General features: G+C 47.2%; 1 protein-coding gene across 5 annotated transcripts in view; it reads left to right on the forward strand.

Moving 5' to 3' along the window:
* PTPN18 (protein tyrosine phosphatase non-receptor type 18) overlaps positions 1–15,669 on the forward strand; it is a 75,519-nt gene that overhangs the window by 41,282 nt on the left and 18,568 nt on the right. For 4 of the 5 annotated variants that reach the window (XM_081895235.1, XM_081895236.1, XM_081895234.1 and 1 more), the window contains 10 exons: positions 43–151; positions 4,933–5,009; positions 7,006–7,101; positions 7,489–7,527; positions 7,676–7,744; positions 9,759–9,821; positions 10,599–10,741; positions 12,587–12,653; positions 14,106–14,201; positions 15,458–15,547. In XM_081895235.1, coding sequence (XP_081751361.1) covers positions 43–151; positions 4,933–5,009; positions 7,006–7,101; positions 7,489–7,527; positions 7,676–7,744; positions 9,759–9,821; positions 10,599–10,741; positions 12,587–12,653; positions 14,106–14,201; positions 15,458–15,547 — 849 coding nt within the window. The remainder of the gene's footprint in view (positions 1–42; positions 152–4,932; positions 5,010–7,005; positions 7,102–7,488; positions 7,528–7,675; positions 7,745–9,758; positions 9,822–10,598; positions 10,742–12,586; positions 12,654–14,105; positions 14,202–15,457; positions 15,548–15,669) is intronic. The other variant, XM_081895232.1, reaches the window with a different exon arrangement.

Consider the following 15,669-nt stretch of genomic DNA (forward strand, 5'->3'; position numbering starts at 1 on the left):
AATGATTTTAATAAATGAACGGATGCTCTTGTCTCTCGGCAGGAAATCAAAGCCCGGGCGGCAGCATTTCGGCAACAGCAGGGCATTTCAACAGAAGCTGGGGGCAACAAGGAGAATATCAAGAAGAACCGTTACAAAGACATCCTGCCATGTGAGTTGCCAATGAGGAAATACTACTACTGTGTGGTGGCTTTAATATTGGCATCTGTGGCATGGGGTCAGTTCTGCCCAGCTTGACACTCACTTCCTCCTCTATGGATCAGGCTGTGTTACCACATTCCACTTGGGCTCCTCCACCCTAGGAGTGCCTTGAATTGTCTTTCATTTGCTCATGTCACCAGCAAAATATCCAGTGAGTGTTTCCATGTCCCAGGCTGTAGTACTTGCGATTCAGGGCCTCAAAGCATCAAGTTAGACCCTAGATCCATCTATTGTAAAAATCATGGCCAAGGAATCATTCCAAGAATGAGGAAAATCTGTTTCTCTCTCCCCCTCCCCCGATTTTTTTTTGTTTTCCTGGGCCTTCACATCTCTAGCTCTATCCCTTTAGCAGCTGCTCGCACTGTCCTTGTGTGCCTGACATCATGAGGAACCTTTCTATTCTGGGATGGGTCTTAATGGGTAGGAGAAGATATATTCGTTGCAATTACAGTAATCTATCCAGGCTCCCACATGTGTGGGTTGAACAGTTTCAAAGTCCCATCCTTGGCAGCAGAATTAAGCATAGGAATTTGGCTGTAAAACCTAATTTAGAGGAAGTCCTGCTATGAAGTAAGCTGGCTCTCCCTTCTTACCCCGCTGAACAAAGAATCAGGCAACTACAGTAAGTTTAAACATAAGAATTTCTTACTTATAATTTGCATTGGTTCCCAGCAGTGGCAGCAGTAAAAGCTATGCTGGCAAAATGCTTAGATTTACAGTACAACCAGCTTCAGGCATGTACCTAAAGCCAGAGCAAACAGAGATATCTCTGCATCCAAGGCTAGTCAAAGGAAGAAAGACAGGAAAAGGAAATACAATATGCTCCTTCCTCTCCCGGAGAGTAGGGGAAATGACATCACACAGAGCCCTCTCTGCCAACTGTATTTCTATGGTCTGCCTATCAGCAATACAGCTCTGTGGGCTTAGCCCCTTCTCATGCAAACTAGCAAGAATGTGCATTTCTAAGGTTTGGCTGCTACTCTTCCACACCTATGGCATCACTGCAGCTCATTTAGTGAGTCTCAGGATTTGGGATGCAGGAAACCAGGGGCAGTAACTGTATCCGGAACCCTGCCCAAGAAGTTTATATAAAGCTTCAAGCCAATCAGGAGGCCAGACTGGGGAAGTTAACTAATGGATGAAAAGTAATCAGAGGAACTGCAAAAAGTGGAAGTTGATACTTTCTAAGGTGTGCGCCTTCATTTTAGGAACGGGACAATCTGCCACTGCTCTCTGGAGGGTGGTCAGAAGGACAGAGTGGTTGTGACGCTAGTGATGATGAGCAGATACTTTACCTTGTTTTTGGTCTGTCTTAGTTTCTCAGGCTCCGCTCCAGGGCTTCCCAGAGCAGTATGGTTGGCCACTGTGAGAACAGGATGCTGGACTAGGTGGGTCATTGGCCTGATCCAGCAAGTCTCTTCTTATGGACCAGCTAATTCAGGGGTCCTCAAACTTTTTAAACAGGGGGCCAGTTCACTGTCCCCCAGAGACTGTTGGGGGCCAGGCTATAGTTTGAAAAAAAATATGAACGAATTCCTATGCACTCTGCACTTTTGCACTTTTTTTTTCTTTAATTTTTTTTGCCCCCCCCCAAGAGAGTGGGGCCCTAAGCTATAGCTTGTTTAAGCTTATATGTAAATCCGGTACTGGGGGGAGGGTGTTGTGCCTTGTTGTGGTGCACCTGTGGGGTGAAACTAAGAAAAAGCGATTTGGGTGGGTGGGTGTGAAGAGAGGTCGGAAGCACCTGTGGCGATGCCGAGAATGGAATTAATGGAGACCCTGGCAAAAGAAGAAAATGCTCAGATGGCAACAGAAATGCAGCAAGGCACTTCCTCCCGAGGCAGGAGGGAGGCGGGCTGCGAGAGGAGGGCAATAGGCCCGTTAGACAGCGGCGGATTCAACAATTGACAGGCGGGCCGGGTTCAGGACCCTGGCAGGCCAGATCTGGACCATAGGCTGTAGTTTGAGGACCCCCAATCTAATTGCTCCAGGAGCTCTCTTAGTGGAAGGATCTTTAGGCGCGAGTGATCATGCTCTTCTGAAGTTTACTATACAGCGGAAAGGAGCAGCCAAGCATATTAGGACTCAATTTCTTGACTTTAAGAAAGCCGACTTCATAAAACTTAGGGAAGTGCTGGGTGAGATCCCATGGACAGTAATACTAAAAGGAAAGGGAGTTCATGATGGCTGGGAGTTTGTTAAGAGGGAGATAGTAAAAGCACAACTTCAGGCAATACCAATGGGACGGAAACATGGAAGGTGCCTAAAGAAGCCAGAATGGCTATCTAAAGAACTTTTAACTGAGTCAAGATTAAAAAAAGGATGTTTACAAAAAATGGAAAAGGGGGGAAACTACCAAAGAGGAATTCAAACAAATAGCCAGCACGTGTAGACACAAAGTCAGAAAAGCTAAAGCACAGAATGAACTTAGGCTTGCTAGAGAGGTTAAAAGCAACAAAAAAGGCTTTTATGGGTAGCAAAAGGAAGAACAAAGAAACAGTGGGGTCACTCAGAGGAGAAGATGGTGAAATGCAAACAGGGGACACAGAAAGGGCTGAACTCCTCAATGCCTTCTTTGCCTCAGTCTTCTCCGATAAAGAAAACAATGCCCGACCTGAAGAATCTGGAGCAAATGATTCAGCAGAGGAAACACAGCCCAGAATAACTAAGGAGATAGTACAAGAATACTTGGCTAGTCTAGATGTATTCAAGTCTCCAGGGCCAGATGAACTGCATCCAAGAGTATTAAAAGAACTGGCAGATGTGATCTCAGAACCACTGGCAGTCATCTTTGAGAATTCCTGGAGAACAGGCGAAGTCCCGACAGACTGGAGGTGGGCAAATGTTGTCCCTATTTTCAAAAAGGGGAAAAGAGAGGACCCAAATAATTACCGCCCAGTCAGTCTGACATCAATACCAAGGAAGATTCTGGAGCAGATCATTAAGCAAACAGTCTGCGAGCACCTAGAAAGGAATGCTGTGATCACCAATAGTCAGCATGGATTTCTGAAAAATAAGTCATGTCAGACGAACCTGATCTCGTTTTTTGACAGAATTACAACCCTGGTAGATGAAGGGAACACAGTGGATGTAGCCTACCTTGATTTCAGCAAGGCATTTGACAAGGTGCCCCATGATATTCTTGTAAAGAAGCTGGTAAAATGCAGTCTTGACTATGCTACCACTCAGTGGATTTGTAACTGGCTGACTGACCAAACCCAAAGGGTGCTCATCAATGGTTCCTCTTCATCCTGGAGAAGAGTGACTAGTGGGGTGCCACAGGGTTCTGTCTTGGGCCCAGTTTTATTCAACATCTTTATCAACGACTTGGATGATGGACTCAAGGGCATCCTGATCAAATTTGCAGATGACACCAAACTGGGAGGGGTGGCTAACACCCTAGAGGACAGGATCACACTTCAAAACGACCTTGACAGATTAGAGAACTGGGCCAAAACAAACAAGATGAATTTTAACAGGGAGAAGTGTAAAGTATTGACACTTGGGCAAAACAAATGAGAGGCACAAATACAAGATGGGTGACAACTGGCTTGAGAGCAGTACATGTGAAAAGGATCTAGGAGTCTTGGTTGACCACAAACTTGACATGAGCCAACAGTGTGACGCGGCAGCTAAAAAAGCCAATGCAATTCTGGGCTGCATCAGTAGGAGTATAGCATCTAGATCAAGGGAAGTAATAGTGCCACTGTATTCTACTCTGGTCAGACCTCACCTGGAGTACTGTGTCTAGTTCTGGGCACCACAGTTCAAGAAGGACACTGACAAACTGGAACGTGTCCAGAGGAGGGCAACCAAAATGGTCAAAGGCCTGGAAACAATGCCTTATGAGGAATGGCTAAGGGAGCTGGGCATGTTCAGCCTGGAGAAGAGGAGGTTAAGGGGTGATATGATAGCCATGTTCAAATATATAAAAGGATGTCACATAGAGGAGGGAGAAAGGTTGTTTTCTGCTGCTCCAGAGAAGTGGACACGGAGCAATGGATCCACCTAAACATTAGGAAGAACTTCCTGACAGTAAGAGCTGTTCCGACAGTGGAATTTGCTGCCAAGGAGTGTGGTGGAGTCTCCTTCTTTGGAGGTCTTTAAGCAGAGTCTTGACAACCATATGTCAGGAGTGCTCTGATGGTGTTTCCTGCTTGGCAGGGGGTTGGACTCGATGGCCCTTGTGGTCTCTTCCAACTCTATGATTCTATGATTCTATGAATAGTGCTATGCACAGATCCAGCCTAATCCACGGGATGAATGTGAAGCAAGACAACCCTGTCCACTTACTTGGGCAATACCTGTGGAGCAATGCTCACCTTGGTCGGGTCTCTCCTAGGCTATCTTCTCAGGGGGGTTGAGGACATACCTCTCAGGGTGCTACTCTCTGGTCAGTCGTCTGTACACTATGACCTTAGGCGCACCAAGCCATGGGATCCAAACAGCAGCAGTGGTTCCACGTAGTCAGGGGTTTGGTCACTGACTTCACAATCTCTCTCCTCTTTCCATTTCCTGTCAATTGAGAGCAGGGCTAGGCTAAGCTGTGACCCTCCAAATGTTTCTGGAGTGCAGCTCCGCCCATGCCCTGACCATTGGCTATGCAGCTGGGGCTGCTGGGAGTTGCAGTTCTGAGGGACCACAGGTCAGGTGCTGAGATTCATGTTCTCTCTGTCTCTAAGGCCAGGTGACTATCTGTGGTACTAACTCCCAGTTGTGTACATCTCACAGATGATCAGACCAGAGTTGTTGTGAACTTCCTGACAGAACAAGCCCAAGCTGATTACATCAATGCAAACTTTATTCAGGTAACAGAGTCCTGAACCCTACCCCTCCCCACTGCAAACACATCTGACTAGAGGAATTTGCCCAAACTGATGAGAGCTGAAACACTGGCAAGCTTTGTTCCAGATTAAAGCGCGGGGGGGGGGGGCTCAGTTCCCTATTATACCATCCAAAAGATTTTACTTTAGCACTGTGTAAGTGTAAGAATGGCATTGACCTGCCTCCAGAGAAACCTCCCCCCAGGCCCCTCAGGTCAACCACAAAATGGCACTTCTCTCCCCACCAGGGAGGAAGGGGTGGGTCAAGAGCTACACCAGGAACAAGGGGGAAATGAAGATCTACATTGGGATCTGCTGCCCCTGGGGATCCTGCCACCCAAGGCAGTTGCCTCACTTTGCCTCATGGCTGGTCTGGTCATGTTTTTATAGGCGTCAGTGACTGGCCTGTGCCTCATGACTGGAAGGAGAAATGCCCAAAGCAGTAGTAAAAGAGGCAGCCAACTCTGACAGCAAGTAGCTTGGCTGCATCTGTTGTGTCAGAGTGATTGAAGGGTCCAGTATCCCTGCAGAGGTGCAGGCAGCATCCTGCTCTCCCCCCAGGTGAAGATGCTTGGAAGCATGCAAGGCCAGTTTAGCAAATGATGCAAAGATCCAGCAGCTGACCTCCATGGAGAAGGGGGGCTTTTGTCCCATAGTAGCCTTTTCATGATTTTATTTTATTTCTCAAGGTAAGCTAGTTGCGTGTCGAGACCCCACAGCCACCCCCTCGTTGGGAAATAACTCACACAAGGACACAGATATTAGGTTTATGTTACTGGGCAAATTTTGGCCACAACTTTATTGAATTACAGAATGTGAGCGGTATTGGCTTAGGCATTGATTGGACCCGACTATATCTGACTCTGTGCAGGAAGTCCAGTAAGGGTAAGCCCTGTAGGGGGAGCCCTGTTGATGCAAACCAGCTCAAGCTCCCCCTGGTGTTCCCGTCGGTCAAAGCCCTAGCCCCCAACCGGGCTTCTGACTAGATCAACACCCCGGGATTCCTTTAACGGAATACCCTTAAGATGGAGGGGCAGGTGATGGCCACACCTCCCCTCCCCCCCCACAAGGTCAAAAAATACCTAACCGCAACCCTAACAAAGTTGTGACGATTGCTACAAGGTAGGCGAAAGCCAAGTGGCCAGTGCCAATTTGCCAAGTGGAAAAATTCCTACCAGGCCCCTTGGACAACCAAGGTGACCAACCGAAATCCATAGCAAGGCCAGTGCCTAACCTGCAAATAGGGAGGGAGGGTGATTGAGGAAGCGAGCTCGTTCCTCGGTTTAAACTGTCCCGGCCACACCCCACCGGCCAGCGGATTGGCTGGCCGGGCTCTGACGTGGCCAGGATCCCCCAGGCAATGGGGGACAAAGTCCCCCGCCCCCGGTGGGGAGTGGGTGGCCATGCGGTCCACCGCAACTCCTCCCCACTGGGAAGTGGAGCAGATAAGTTTCATCAGGCACACTAGAATGGCATTATGGCAAAAGACAGAATTGAAGGCTCTTCCTACCATCAGTTAAAAGTCCCAGTTTACTAGAATACATTTCTAGTCCTCATGGTTACAGAGATAAAATTGACAGTGGGATGACAACGTACTCTAAAGGCTCTTGGGAATCCTAAATTTAGCGATAAGATACACACACTCCCCAGGAGCTGACTTAAATTTTCCACATTTGAAAATATTGCTTTGAGAACATGAATGTTATAGAAGTGGACAATACATACCCCAGTTGCAGTTTAGCACTGACCATTCTATTTACAATGGAATGCAAAGTATTTTTATCAAGCATAAATCAAATGGGTGAATTATCCAAAGCCCTCTGACTTATTCTAATCTCTAACCAATTGCCCTCCCTCTCCTTTGTTTATCCCTACTTATCTTCAAATAGAATGCTGTTCTCCAGCTCAGGGGTGATTACGGGGTGTTCAACAGAATGCATGATGTTCAGTTCACGTTTGCGATTCTCTTTTCTTCCCACAGGGTGTGGATAACAAGCAGTGCTATATTGCAACCCAGGGGCCTCTTCCACACACAGTGCTGGACTTCTGGCGCATGATTTGGCAGTACAAGGTGAAGGTGAGTTGTCCAGGCAGATCACAAGTAATATCCTAGATATTAAAGTAAGCTCTGAAGTGCAAATCGCGCCCAGCAGATTGGATTGATCTGTATAAGACCAGTTTCTCTGACAACAAGGCATCTGGTGAACAGTCCCTCTCAAAGCAAATTCAAATTAATGTTTCTGCTCCTTTATGGCAGCAGCAAGGAAACCTTTTTCAGCCCGACAGCCACATTCAGGTCTGTGGAAACCTTTTGGACCACATCCCAGTGGCGCCAGAAGCAAAAGTGCACAGAGCAGCAAATGTAAATTTTACCCATGCACTGTAGTACAGTTTCTACACACCCCGCTGTTCTCTCTGGGCCTGGCGTTCTCCACCACTGCTTCATGATGTTCTTTCATTGCAGGTGATTGTCATGGCTTGTCGGGAAGTGGAACTAGGCAAGGTGAGAGCTCCTGAAGGAGAGATGGTATTTGGAGGCTAGGAAGCCTCATGGGGTCTCTCATCCGGGCCTTGAGGTTTTGAGGACAGCCATGTTGCCACCATCTCTCTTACCTAACCTTTCTTGCTTTCCTATGCCTTTTCTTTCTCAGAAAAAGTGTGAGCGCTACTGGCCTTTGGCAGAGGAAACCTTGCATTTTGGATCCTTCTCTGTGGCACAGGTGAGGTTGTTACACATGGACAGGAAGAAGCTGCGTGAGGAAGGAGGAGCCTGGTTCCTGGCAGGGGATGCTGGCACAGTTCTTCATCAATGCACAAGCACAGGAATCTCCACTGCCAACCTAAGCTGGATTAAAGGCCATTTCTTCTCACTAAGGAAGGGCTGGGAATTGTCGTTAAGAACCTGAGAATTGTTAGATCAGACCAAAGTCTCATCTCATCTAGCATTCTGATACCAGCAGTCGAAACCAAGCAGATGCACCTGCTGGAAACACACAAGAAGAGTGCAAACATGATGCCCTCCCCTGTTGCAAGACTGGCTGACTATCCTGCCATCCTCATGATGTCATTGGATCCAAGTTCCCATGAGCCCCATCAGCATGACTGATGGCCAGGAATGATGGGAGTTGTAGTGCAGCGATCCCTTAAGGGCCACGGGCTCACTATAGCTGCCACATAGTTTGTGCGCAGTCTCTGGTAAAAACATTAGGTCCAGTCGTGACCGACTCTGGGGTTGCGGTGCTTATCTCGCTTTATTGGCCCAGGGAGCCGGCGTACAGCTTCCGGGTTGTGTGGCCAGCATGACTAAGCTGCTTCTGTCGAACCAGAGCAGCACACGGAAACGCCGTTTACCTTCCCGCCGGAGCGGTACCTATTTATCTACTTGCACTTTGACGTGCTTTCAAACTGCTAGGTTGGCAGGAGCAGGGACCGAGCAATGGGAGCTCACCCCATCGTGGGGATTCGAACCACCGACCTTCTGATCGGCAAGTCCTAGGCTCTGTGGTTTAACCCACAGCGCCACCCGCGTCCCACAGTCTCTGGTACTTGGAGGTATATTGCTCTTAGAAATTTTGCTCTCTTACCAGATGTAATCTTAGCAGCTGGCACCCTTGGGCAATTCCTGGGCCCTGGGCCCTTCCACACTGAGCAGGCTGACACCTAACATTTCCCACCATGTTCCCCACTGTTGCATTGCTCCAGAGCACAGAGGGAAATTTGAAAGAGCAGTTCATGGCACACCCATTCCTGCGACCCTCAGCCCACCAACATGGAGGCCGGGAGCAACAAATGGCCCTTTACAGGGGGCCCCTGAAACCTGGAACTAGCCCTGCTCATCACAAAGAGATACTGAAAGGCCTTTCTCCCTGGGAGTTAATTCATCTTTTTTTGAGAACCAGCTAAGTTACCTTTGCCATTTCATGTGTCAGCGAACTCCATAAGCTGCATCACATGTTGTGTGGCTACAAGGTGCTTCTTGGATCCGTCCCATACTTAATTCCTGCCCAGTCAGGAATTTGCCTGATCCCATGTCAAACCATTAGTCCGTCTAACTAAAAATGGGATGTTTAGGGAAGTTTTTAATGTCTGAAGTTTTATTCTGTTTTTAATGTTCTGTTGAAAGTTGCCCAGAGTGGCCTAGGAAACCCAACCAGATGGGTGGGTTAGAAATAATAAATTATTATTATTAGTAGGAGTAGTATTAGTATTATTGCCTGCACTGATTCCAGGCTTTCAGATGGGGCTCTTTCCCAGCCTTTACCTGCAGATGCCTTGGATTGAACCTGGGACCTTCTTCAGAAAGGCATGGTCTCTGCCCCTGAGACTTCATCTGCAGTGAACTCCATCCATTGGCAAGAGTATTGAGAATTTGGTCAAAGTTCCTGAACCCTTTCACAAAATGACAATCGCCAGGGTTTAAGTTTGTCTGGAAGCCATTTCTCATGTCAAGCAAGCTATCCCATAAAACAGAACTGTGATGGTTAACAAAACACTGTCCAATTGTACCTACATTAGAGATAAGGAACCTGTGGATCTGCAGATGTTGCTGAACTACAGTTCCCACCATCCCTGAGCTTTGGCTACACTGACTGAGGCTGATGGGATTGAAGAGTTCTCTATCTCTAGTCTATATTATAGGTGGGCAGCGTAACTGAGCAAATGAGATGTCTCCCATTTGGGGAGATAAGAATATTTTGAACAATGTGATGGGCGGTTTTCTTGTCTCTTCCTCAGGTTAAAGAACAGGAACTCAATCCAGATGTCATTCTGCGGATGCTTACCCTGACCTTTCAGAAGGTAAAGCTACTCCATGGCACTTAATTGCTAGGCAAGGCCCACTGGAATTGTGGGGCACACCCAAGTCCAGGTCTTGGGGCTGCACTTTCTGGCTCTGGGGCCTCAAGGTCAGCTGCATGAGCTGGAAGCTGAAGGAGCAGCAAGTAGAAAGCACTGCTCTGTGGACCAGGCAGGAGCACAAGGCGGGGCTCTGAATATTTATTGCAGGCTTCGTCCTGATTGCCTGGAACCTTATCAGGCTCTGCCCAGGCCCTATCCCTACTATGGTTGCTGGCAAAATCAGCTTCTTTGCTGCTGAATGAAGCACCATTCCTTTTGACCACTGTTAAGAGACTGATGTGCTCCACAAACAGGGGAGAGCGCTCAGAGATCCAGGTCGGGAAATGTCAGAGTGTTCCTTCCAGATCCCTGCGGCAATGGCACAGGAGAAAAGGAGCCCCTCTGCAGTGCAGTCATTTCATCACCACCATCAAATTCCAAGGGGTTTGAGACCCACAAGGAATCGTCCAGGGGCAGATAAGGCCTGTGGGTTTAGGGTTTGCCACCGGTGCTGTAGACAGGCCTTCACGGGACCAGAGTTCCAGAGTTCCTTGGTTGAAGACAAACCATTCAATAGTCTTGAAGAATGGGTTTTAATTTGAGGCGGCATCAGGTGCTTGCATTAGCAAACATAAACATGTCAGAGGGTGCAAATGGCTTTCCTCTCCTACCACCTGTTCTGTGTCAGCCCCATTCAGATGTGGTGATATTGATCTGTACCTCTCCCCCCCCCCCCAGGAGGAGCGGGAGCTATCCCATTTCCAGTATGTGGCTTGGCCAGACCGGGGCATCCCAGACACTTACGGCCACTTCCTTGGCATGATTGAGCAAGTGAGAAGCAAGCAGGGTGAGAGTACTGTGCCCATCTGTGTGCATTGCAGGTAAGGGGCAGCCCCAGGGCAAAGCCCTATAGACAGACCACACCACAGTCATGGGGTCTTAGAGGATCAGTAACTGGTTAAAGGGAGCAAAGAGCAGAAACAAATGGGCTGTCCCCACAAGTCACAAAGGAGAGAAGCACAGAGTCTCCCAAGGATCTGCACTGAACTTGTTGTGCTTTAACCCATTCATAAGTGATCTGGAGTTAGAGAGGAGCAGTGAGGGGGCCGAGCTTGGGCACACGGCCATATTTTTTATTATTATTGGTATAATAAATTTTATTACAAGTCCAATAAAAGCCACATTGTCACATTACCAAATTACAGTCCAATTAAAAAGAAAGAGAGCCTATTATTCAAAAACTAAATTAATCAATTTGAGATGACTTCCCATGTACTGGCTTTCTGGTTACAAAGTTCTTATGTCTTCCTCCTTTCATAATCTTGATTAATCCAATAACAACAGTTCTGACCTTAATCTTTTGTTGACAGCCACTTGTTTCTTGACTTCCATTCGTAATTGCATATTTAATAGCTTTTATTTCTGCAAGCAGAATTTATATCCAATAAATTTCCTGTGTGATATGTTAATTCCAGTTGTTTCTTCATTTTCCCTGCTTTAATTCGATCATAAAAGGCACCTATGCTTCCACATTTTCGTTTTCACTTCTGTTCTCAGAAGCTGTTATTTCTACTGCGTCACTGCACCATCTTTGTTTGTCTGAGCGAAGGTCTGGCACTCTGCCATAGCCCCAGGCAGAACTCCAACATATCCTTTCTCTTCCAATACTTAGTTCTTAACGATCTGGTGTCCCGCCACTGCTCTGGTGGATCAAGGAACCATAATCTTAACTGCAATTCAGTGGAAGTTAGAAGCTTCAATCGTATCGACATTCTCACACAGTCCCATTTCCATTTAAAAATCCATAAATATTATCTTATTCTCTTTGATTTCCTCTTGCTTTTTATCAATCCATTGATATTCTGGGAAAGAGTTGCCGAATCACTGATGCAGCAAAACGTAATATATATTCAGAAAGGGTAAAGGCTCCCCTCCCCCAGTAATACTTCACCTTGTTATGATGGAAATCTTCCTCTCTCCAATTCAGATCGTTGTCACTCAGTGGCTGATTTATTTAGCAGTTTATCTTGTCTCCTTAGCCCAGTACATGTCTGCAAATTAGATCCTATTAAAATTCCAAAGTACAGAAGAACTGCCAATAAGCGAAGCGCATTGCACCCAGCGTCTCCTGCCTCCATCTGGAGTGAGAACTGGGTATCAGAAGATCTGCAGGTGAAGCTCACCCCCTCCCCGGACATGGGGGTGGGGAGCTTATAAGAACAACTGCCCTCGTTATTCTTGTTTATACAGTGGTACCTCGGGTTACATACGCTTCAAGTTATATACGCTTCAGTTTACAGACTCCGCTAACCCAGAAATAGTGCTTCAGGTTAATAACTTTGCTTCAGGATAAGAACGGAAATCTTGCTCCGGCGGTGCGGCAGCAGCAGGAGGCCCCATTAGCTACAATGGTGCTTCAGGTTAAGAACAGTTTCAGGTTAAGAACAGACCTCCGGAACGAATTAAGTACTTAACCCGAGGTACCACTGTACTTCACCTGCCACTCTCCGCTACTGCGAAGCTCTGCGCCCATTTTGACAGGAAGCACCGGAAGTCCACACTGCCATTATATTTATGGGGATGAACCAAGAAGATTTTTCTGAAAGAATTTCTTGAAACAAAATGGCAAAGTGTTCTCATTTGTATTGCAATTCCTGGCTGGATGTGATCTGAAAGAAGGTCTGTTATTTTGCAGACCCTCTCTCACCCTCTTTCCTCCTCTGCAGTGCTGGCTGTGGCCGGACAGGTGTGATCTGTACCCTGGAATACATACGGCAGCTGCTGCTGAAACAGGTATTTCTAGGCAAGTCAGATCTGAGGGATGGAGGATTGAGGAAGCTGGGTGGATTTGGTCCAATATTTCTGTCTGTTGGAACAACAAATATCGGAACGATGTTTGACCAGACACTGTTGCTGTTTTCTTGTTTAAAGAGTGACTGTGTGTCTGGCTATTTCTTGGCTGGGTGGGTGGATAGGCAGACAAATGGACAGACAGATGGATAAAATGTCATGTAGACTTTGCTTTTAAAAATGGTGTTTAATTGAAATATGATTAGAATTTGATTTTAATAGAATTTGTCCCTTCTTTCCCAAAAGAGATGGAATTCCTGAAGCATCTCTGTTTGGAATATGTTAGGAATAGAACCAGGTGTGACGAGTGCCTGGTCTGGCTTTGCCAGTGAGTGTGTGTTTTGTAGTGAACCTCTTGCTACATCTGTGCACTGCATGCAACACTTTAATTAAATCTGTTTTCTATATATGGCAGAACTCTGGACATTGTTTATTCATTTAGAGCATTTGAACCCTCCCCCTCAGCCAAAAAGGCTCCTGAAATAACTTACATATAATCCATGGAAACAAGACTGTCCCCTCCTAGGAACCAATTCAGTTGTTCATAAACTAGCTTATCAGAATAAGACTATTACTTACAAGTAGTTTTGTTTTTACACTTGGAGGTGGGGAGAAGTGTTCAAAAATATAAACTTTCTCCAGCCGTCTGAGTTGACACAGTCCATAACTTCATATATAGCCTCCATCTGTATATAAAATGAGGAACAAAAATGTCCCTTGGAGAGGACTATTGTACTGGAGAGTCTCAGCTCCCACAAGAAACATAAAGATACAGTACTTGGTTGATCCCTGCAAAATTCGCATCTTCCCTTGCCTTCTGCTTCTTTGGGGAAGCTACCTCTTATGATACTCTCACATAGCTCAGAGGAAACAGCAAATGAAATAGGGAGTAGTAAAGCAGAGTGGGAAATGTGGGAACCCAAATGAAGGTCCTTCAGTCAGATATCATGCAGCCCTGTATCAGGAGAAGCTCCAGAGAAGCGGACACGGAGCAATGGATCCAAACTACAAGAAAGAAGTTTCCACCTAAACATTAGGAAGAACTTCCTGACAGTAAGAGCTGTTCGACAGTGGAATTTGCTGCCAAGGAGTGTGGTGGAGTCTCCTTCTTTGGAGGTCTTTAAGCAGAGGCTTGACAACCATATGTCAGGAGTGCTCTGATGGTGTTTCTTGCTTGGCAGGGGGTTGGACTCGATGGCCCTTGTGGTCTCTTCCAACTCTATGATTCTATGATTCTAGGAAGTTTTTAATGTCTGATGTTTCACTGTAAGCCGCCCAGAGTTCCTGGGGAAACCCAGCCAGATGGGTGGAGTATAAATAATAAAACTATTATTATTATTATTATTATTGTTGTTGTTGTTGTTGTTGTTGTTGTTGTTGCCGACATTTCCCCAGTTCTCCTCTACTTTTCAGAGAATCCCCCCGCATTTCAGTATTTTTGATGTTGTCCTAGAAATGAGGAAGCAGAGACCAGCTGCTGTTCAGACCCAGGTGAGCCCCGCAGTCATTTCTATTGTCCACACCAATACATTTTGCTGCTCGAAGCAAAGATGATGTGTGTCCTCACAGAGTCCCCCGGCATTCTAAGATGGCTGGACTGGCAGCTGAATCTGGCGAAGGGACAGCACCAGTAGCTAGGCAGGGGCGAATTGCCCTGGGTGGCGCTGGGCTTGCAGGGCACCCAAGCCACCACATCGCTCCCAGGTGCCCTCTAGCTGGGTGGCGCCCGGTAGGGACGTAGTCACTTTGGCAGTACACCCCATCCCACAGTGTGCCCTCCCCCATTGCGCTGTGCAGGTGCCCGCCCCAGGCACCGGTGGGGCTCACTCCAGCACTAGACAGCACCTCACACTGCACCAGGGGGCAGCAGACTAATTTAGTGTACAGGCTGTTTATCTTCATATCTTGGTATTTGGAGATCCTAAAGCAGGGGTCACCTGATGTCCAAAAAGGCTTCTGAGCTCCCCTAATGCTCTCACCACTTAATCATGAGGGGCTGAGGGTGGTTACCTTTTCTCCCTTGGAAAACCCACAGAGCTGAAGGAGGAAGTGGGAAGGCTGATGTTCTTCCCACCTCCTCTTTGGGCTGCATGGGCTTCTCAAGGCTCCTATGAATTCTTTGCGATCCAAGTTTTGCCCAGTCCCTTGGAAAAGCAAAGTGAGTGCACACGTCCTCTCCTTCTATCAGTTGTGGGTAAGCTTTTCTGGGATTGTAGGATGCGGGTGGCGCTGTGGGTTAAACCACAGAGCCTAGGGCTTACCGATCTGAAGGTCCGCAGTTCGAATCCCCGCAACGGGGTGAGCTCCCGTTGTTCGGTCCCTGCTCCTGCCAACCTAGCATTTCGAAAGCACATCAGAGTGCAAGTAGATAAATAGGTACTGCTCCGGCGGGAAGGTAAACGGTGTTTCCATGCACTGCTCTGGTTCGCCAGAAGCAGCTTAGTCATGCTGGCCACGTGACCCAAAAAAACTCTGTGGACAAACGCCAGCTCCCTCGGCCAATAAAGCGAGATGAGCGCTGCAACCCCAGAGTCGTCTGTGACTGGACCTAACGGTCAAGAGTCCCTTTAGGACTAGAGAAGCCATGGCACCCATGGCACTTGCTCAAAAATTCCACTGTGTCCATGGGCCTCAAAAAGTTGGTGACCGCTTCCCTCGAGTGTGGCCAAACCTTAAGGGCGTTTGGAGCTTCCCTTTATAGATCAACGTTCTCCTCTCATATCTCATATCTCCTCTTTTCTTGGCAGGAGCAGTATGAGTTTGTATACCATGCGGTCACTGAAATGTTCCGGGCTGCCCTGAGTTTATCTGACTCAAACTATGAAAACATCAAAGAAGTAAGAGACAAATCCAAAACTAAAAGCAACACTGGAGTAGCTGGAACTTCCCACATAGGGCAGCTTTTGCTCATTCATCTGTGAAAGTTGGCAGAAGAGGTGGGGGTGTTGTTGTAGTCCTC

Source organism: Podarcis melisellensis (assembly GCF_964234715.1).
Source record: "Podarcis melisellensis genome assembly, chromosome: 17".
Taxonomy (NCBI): domain Eukaryota; kingdom Metazoa; phylum Chordata; class Lepidosauria; order Squamata; family Lacertidae; genus Podarcis; species Podarcis melisellensis.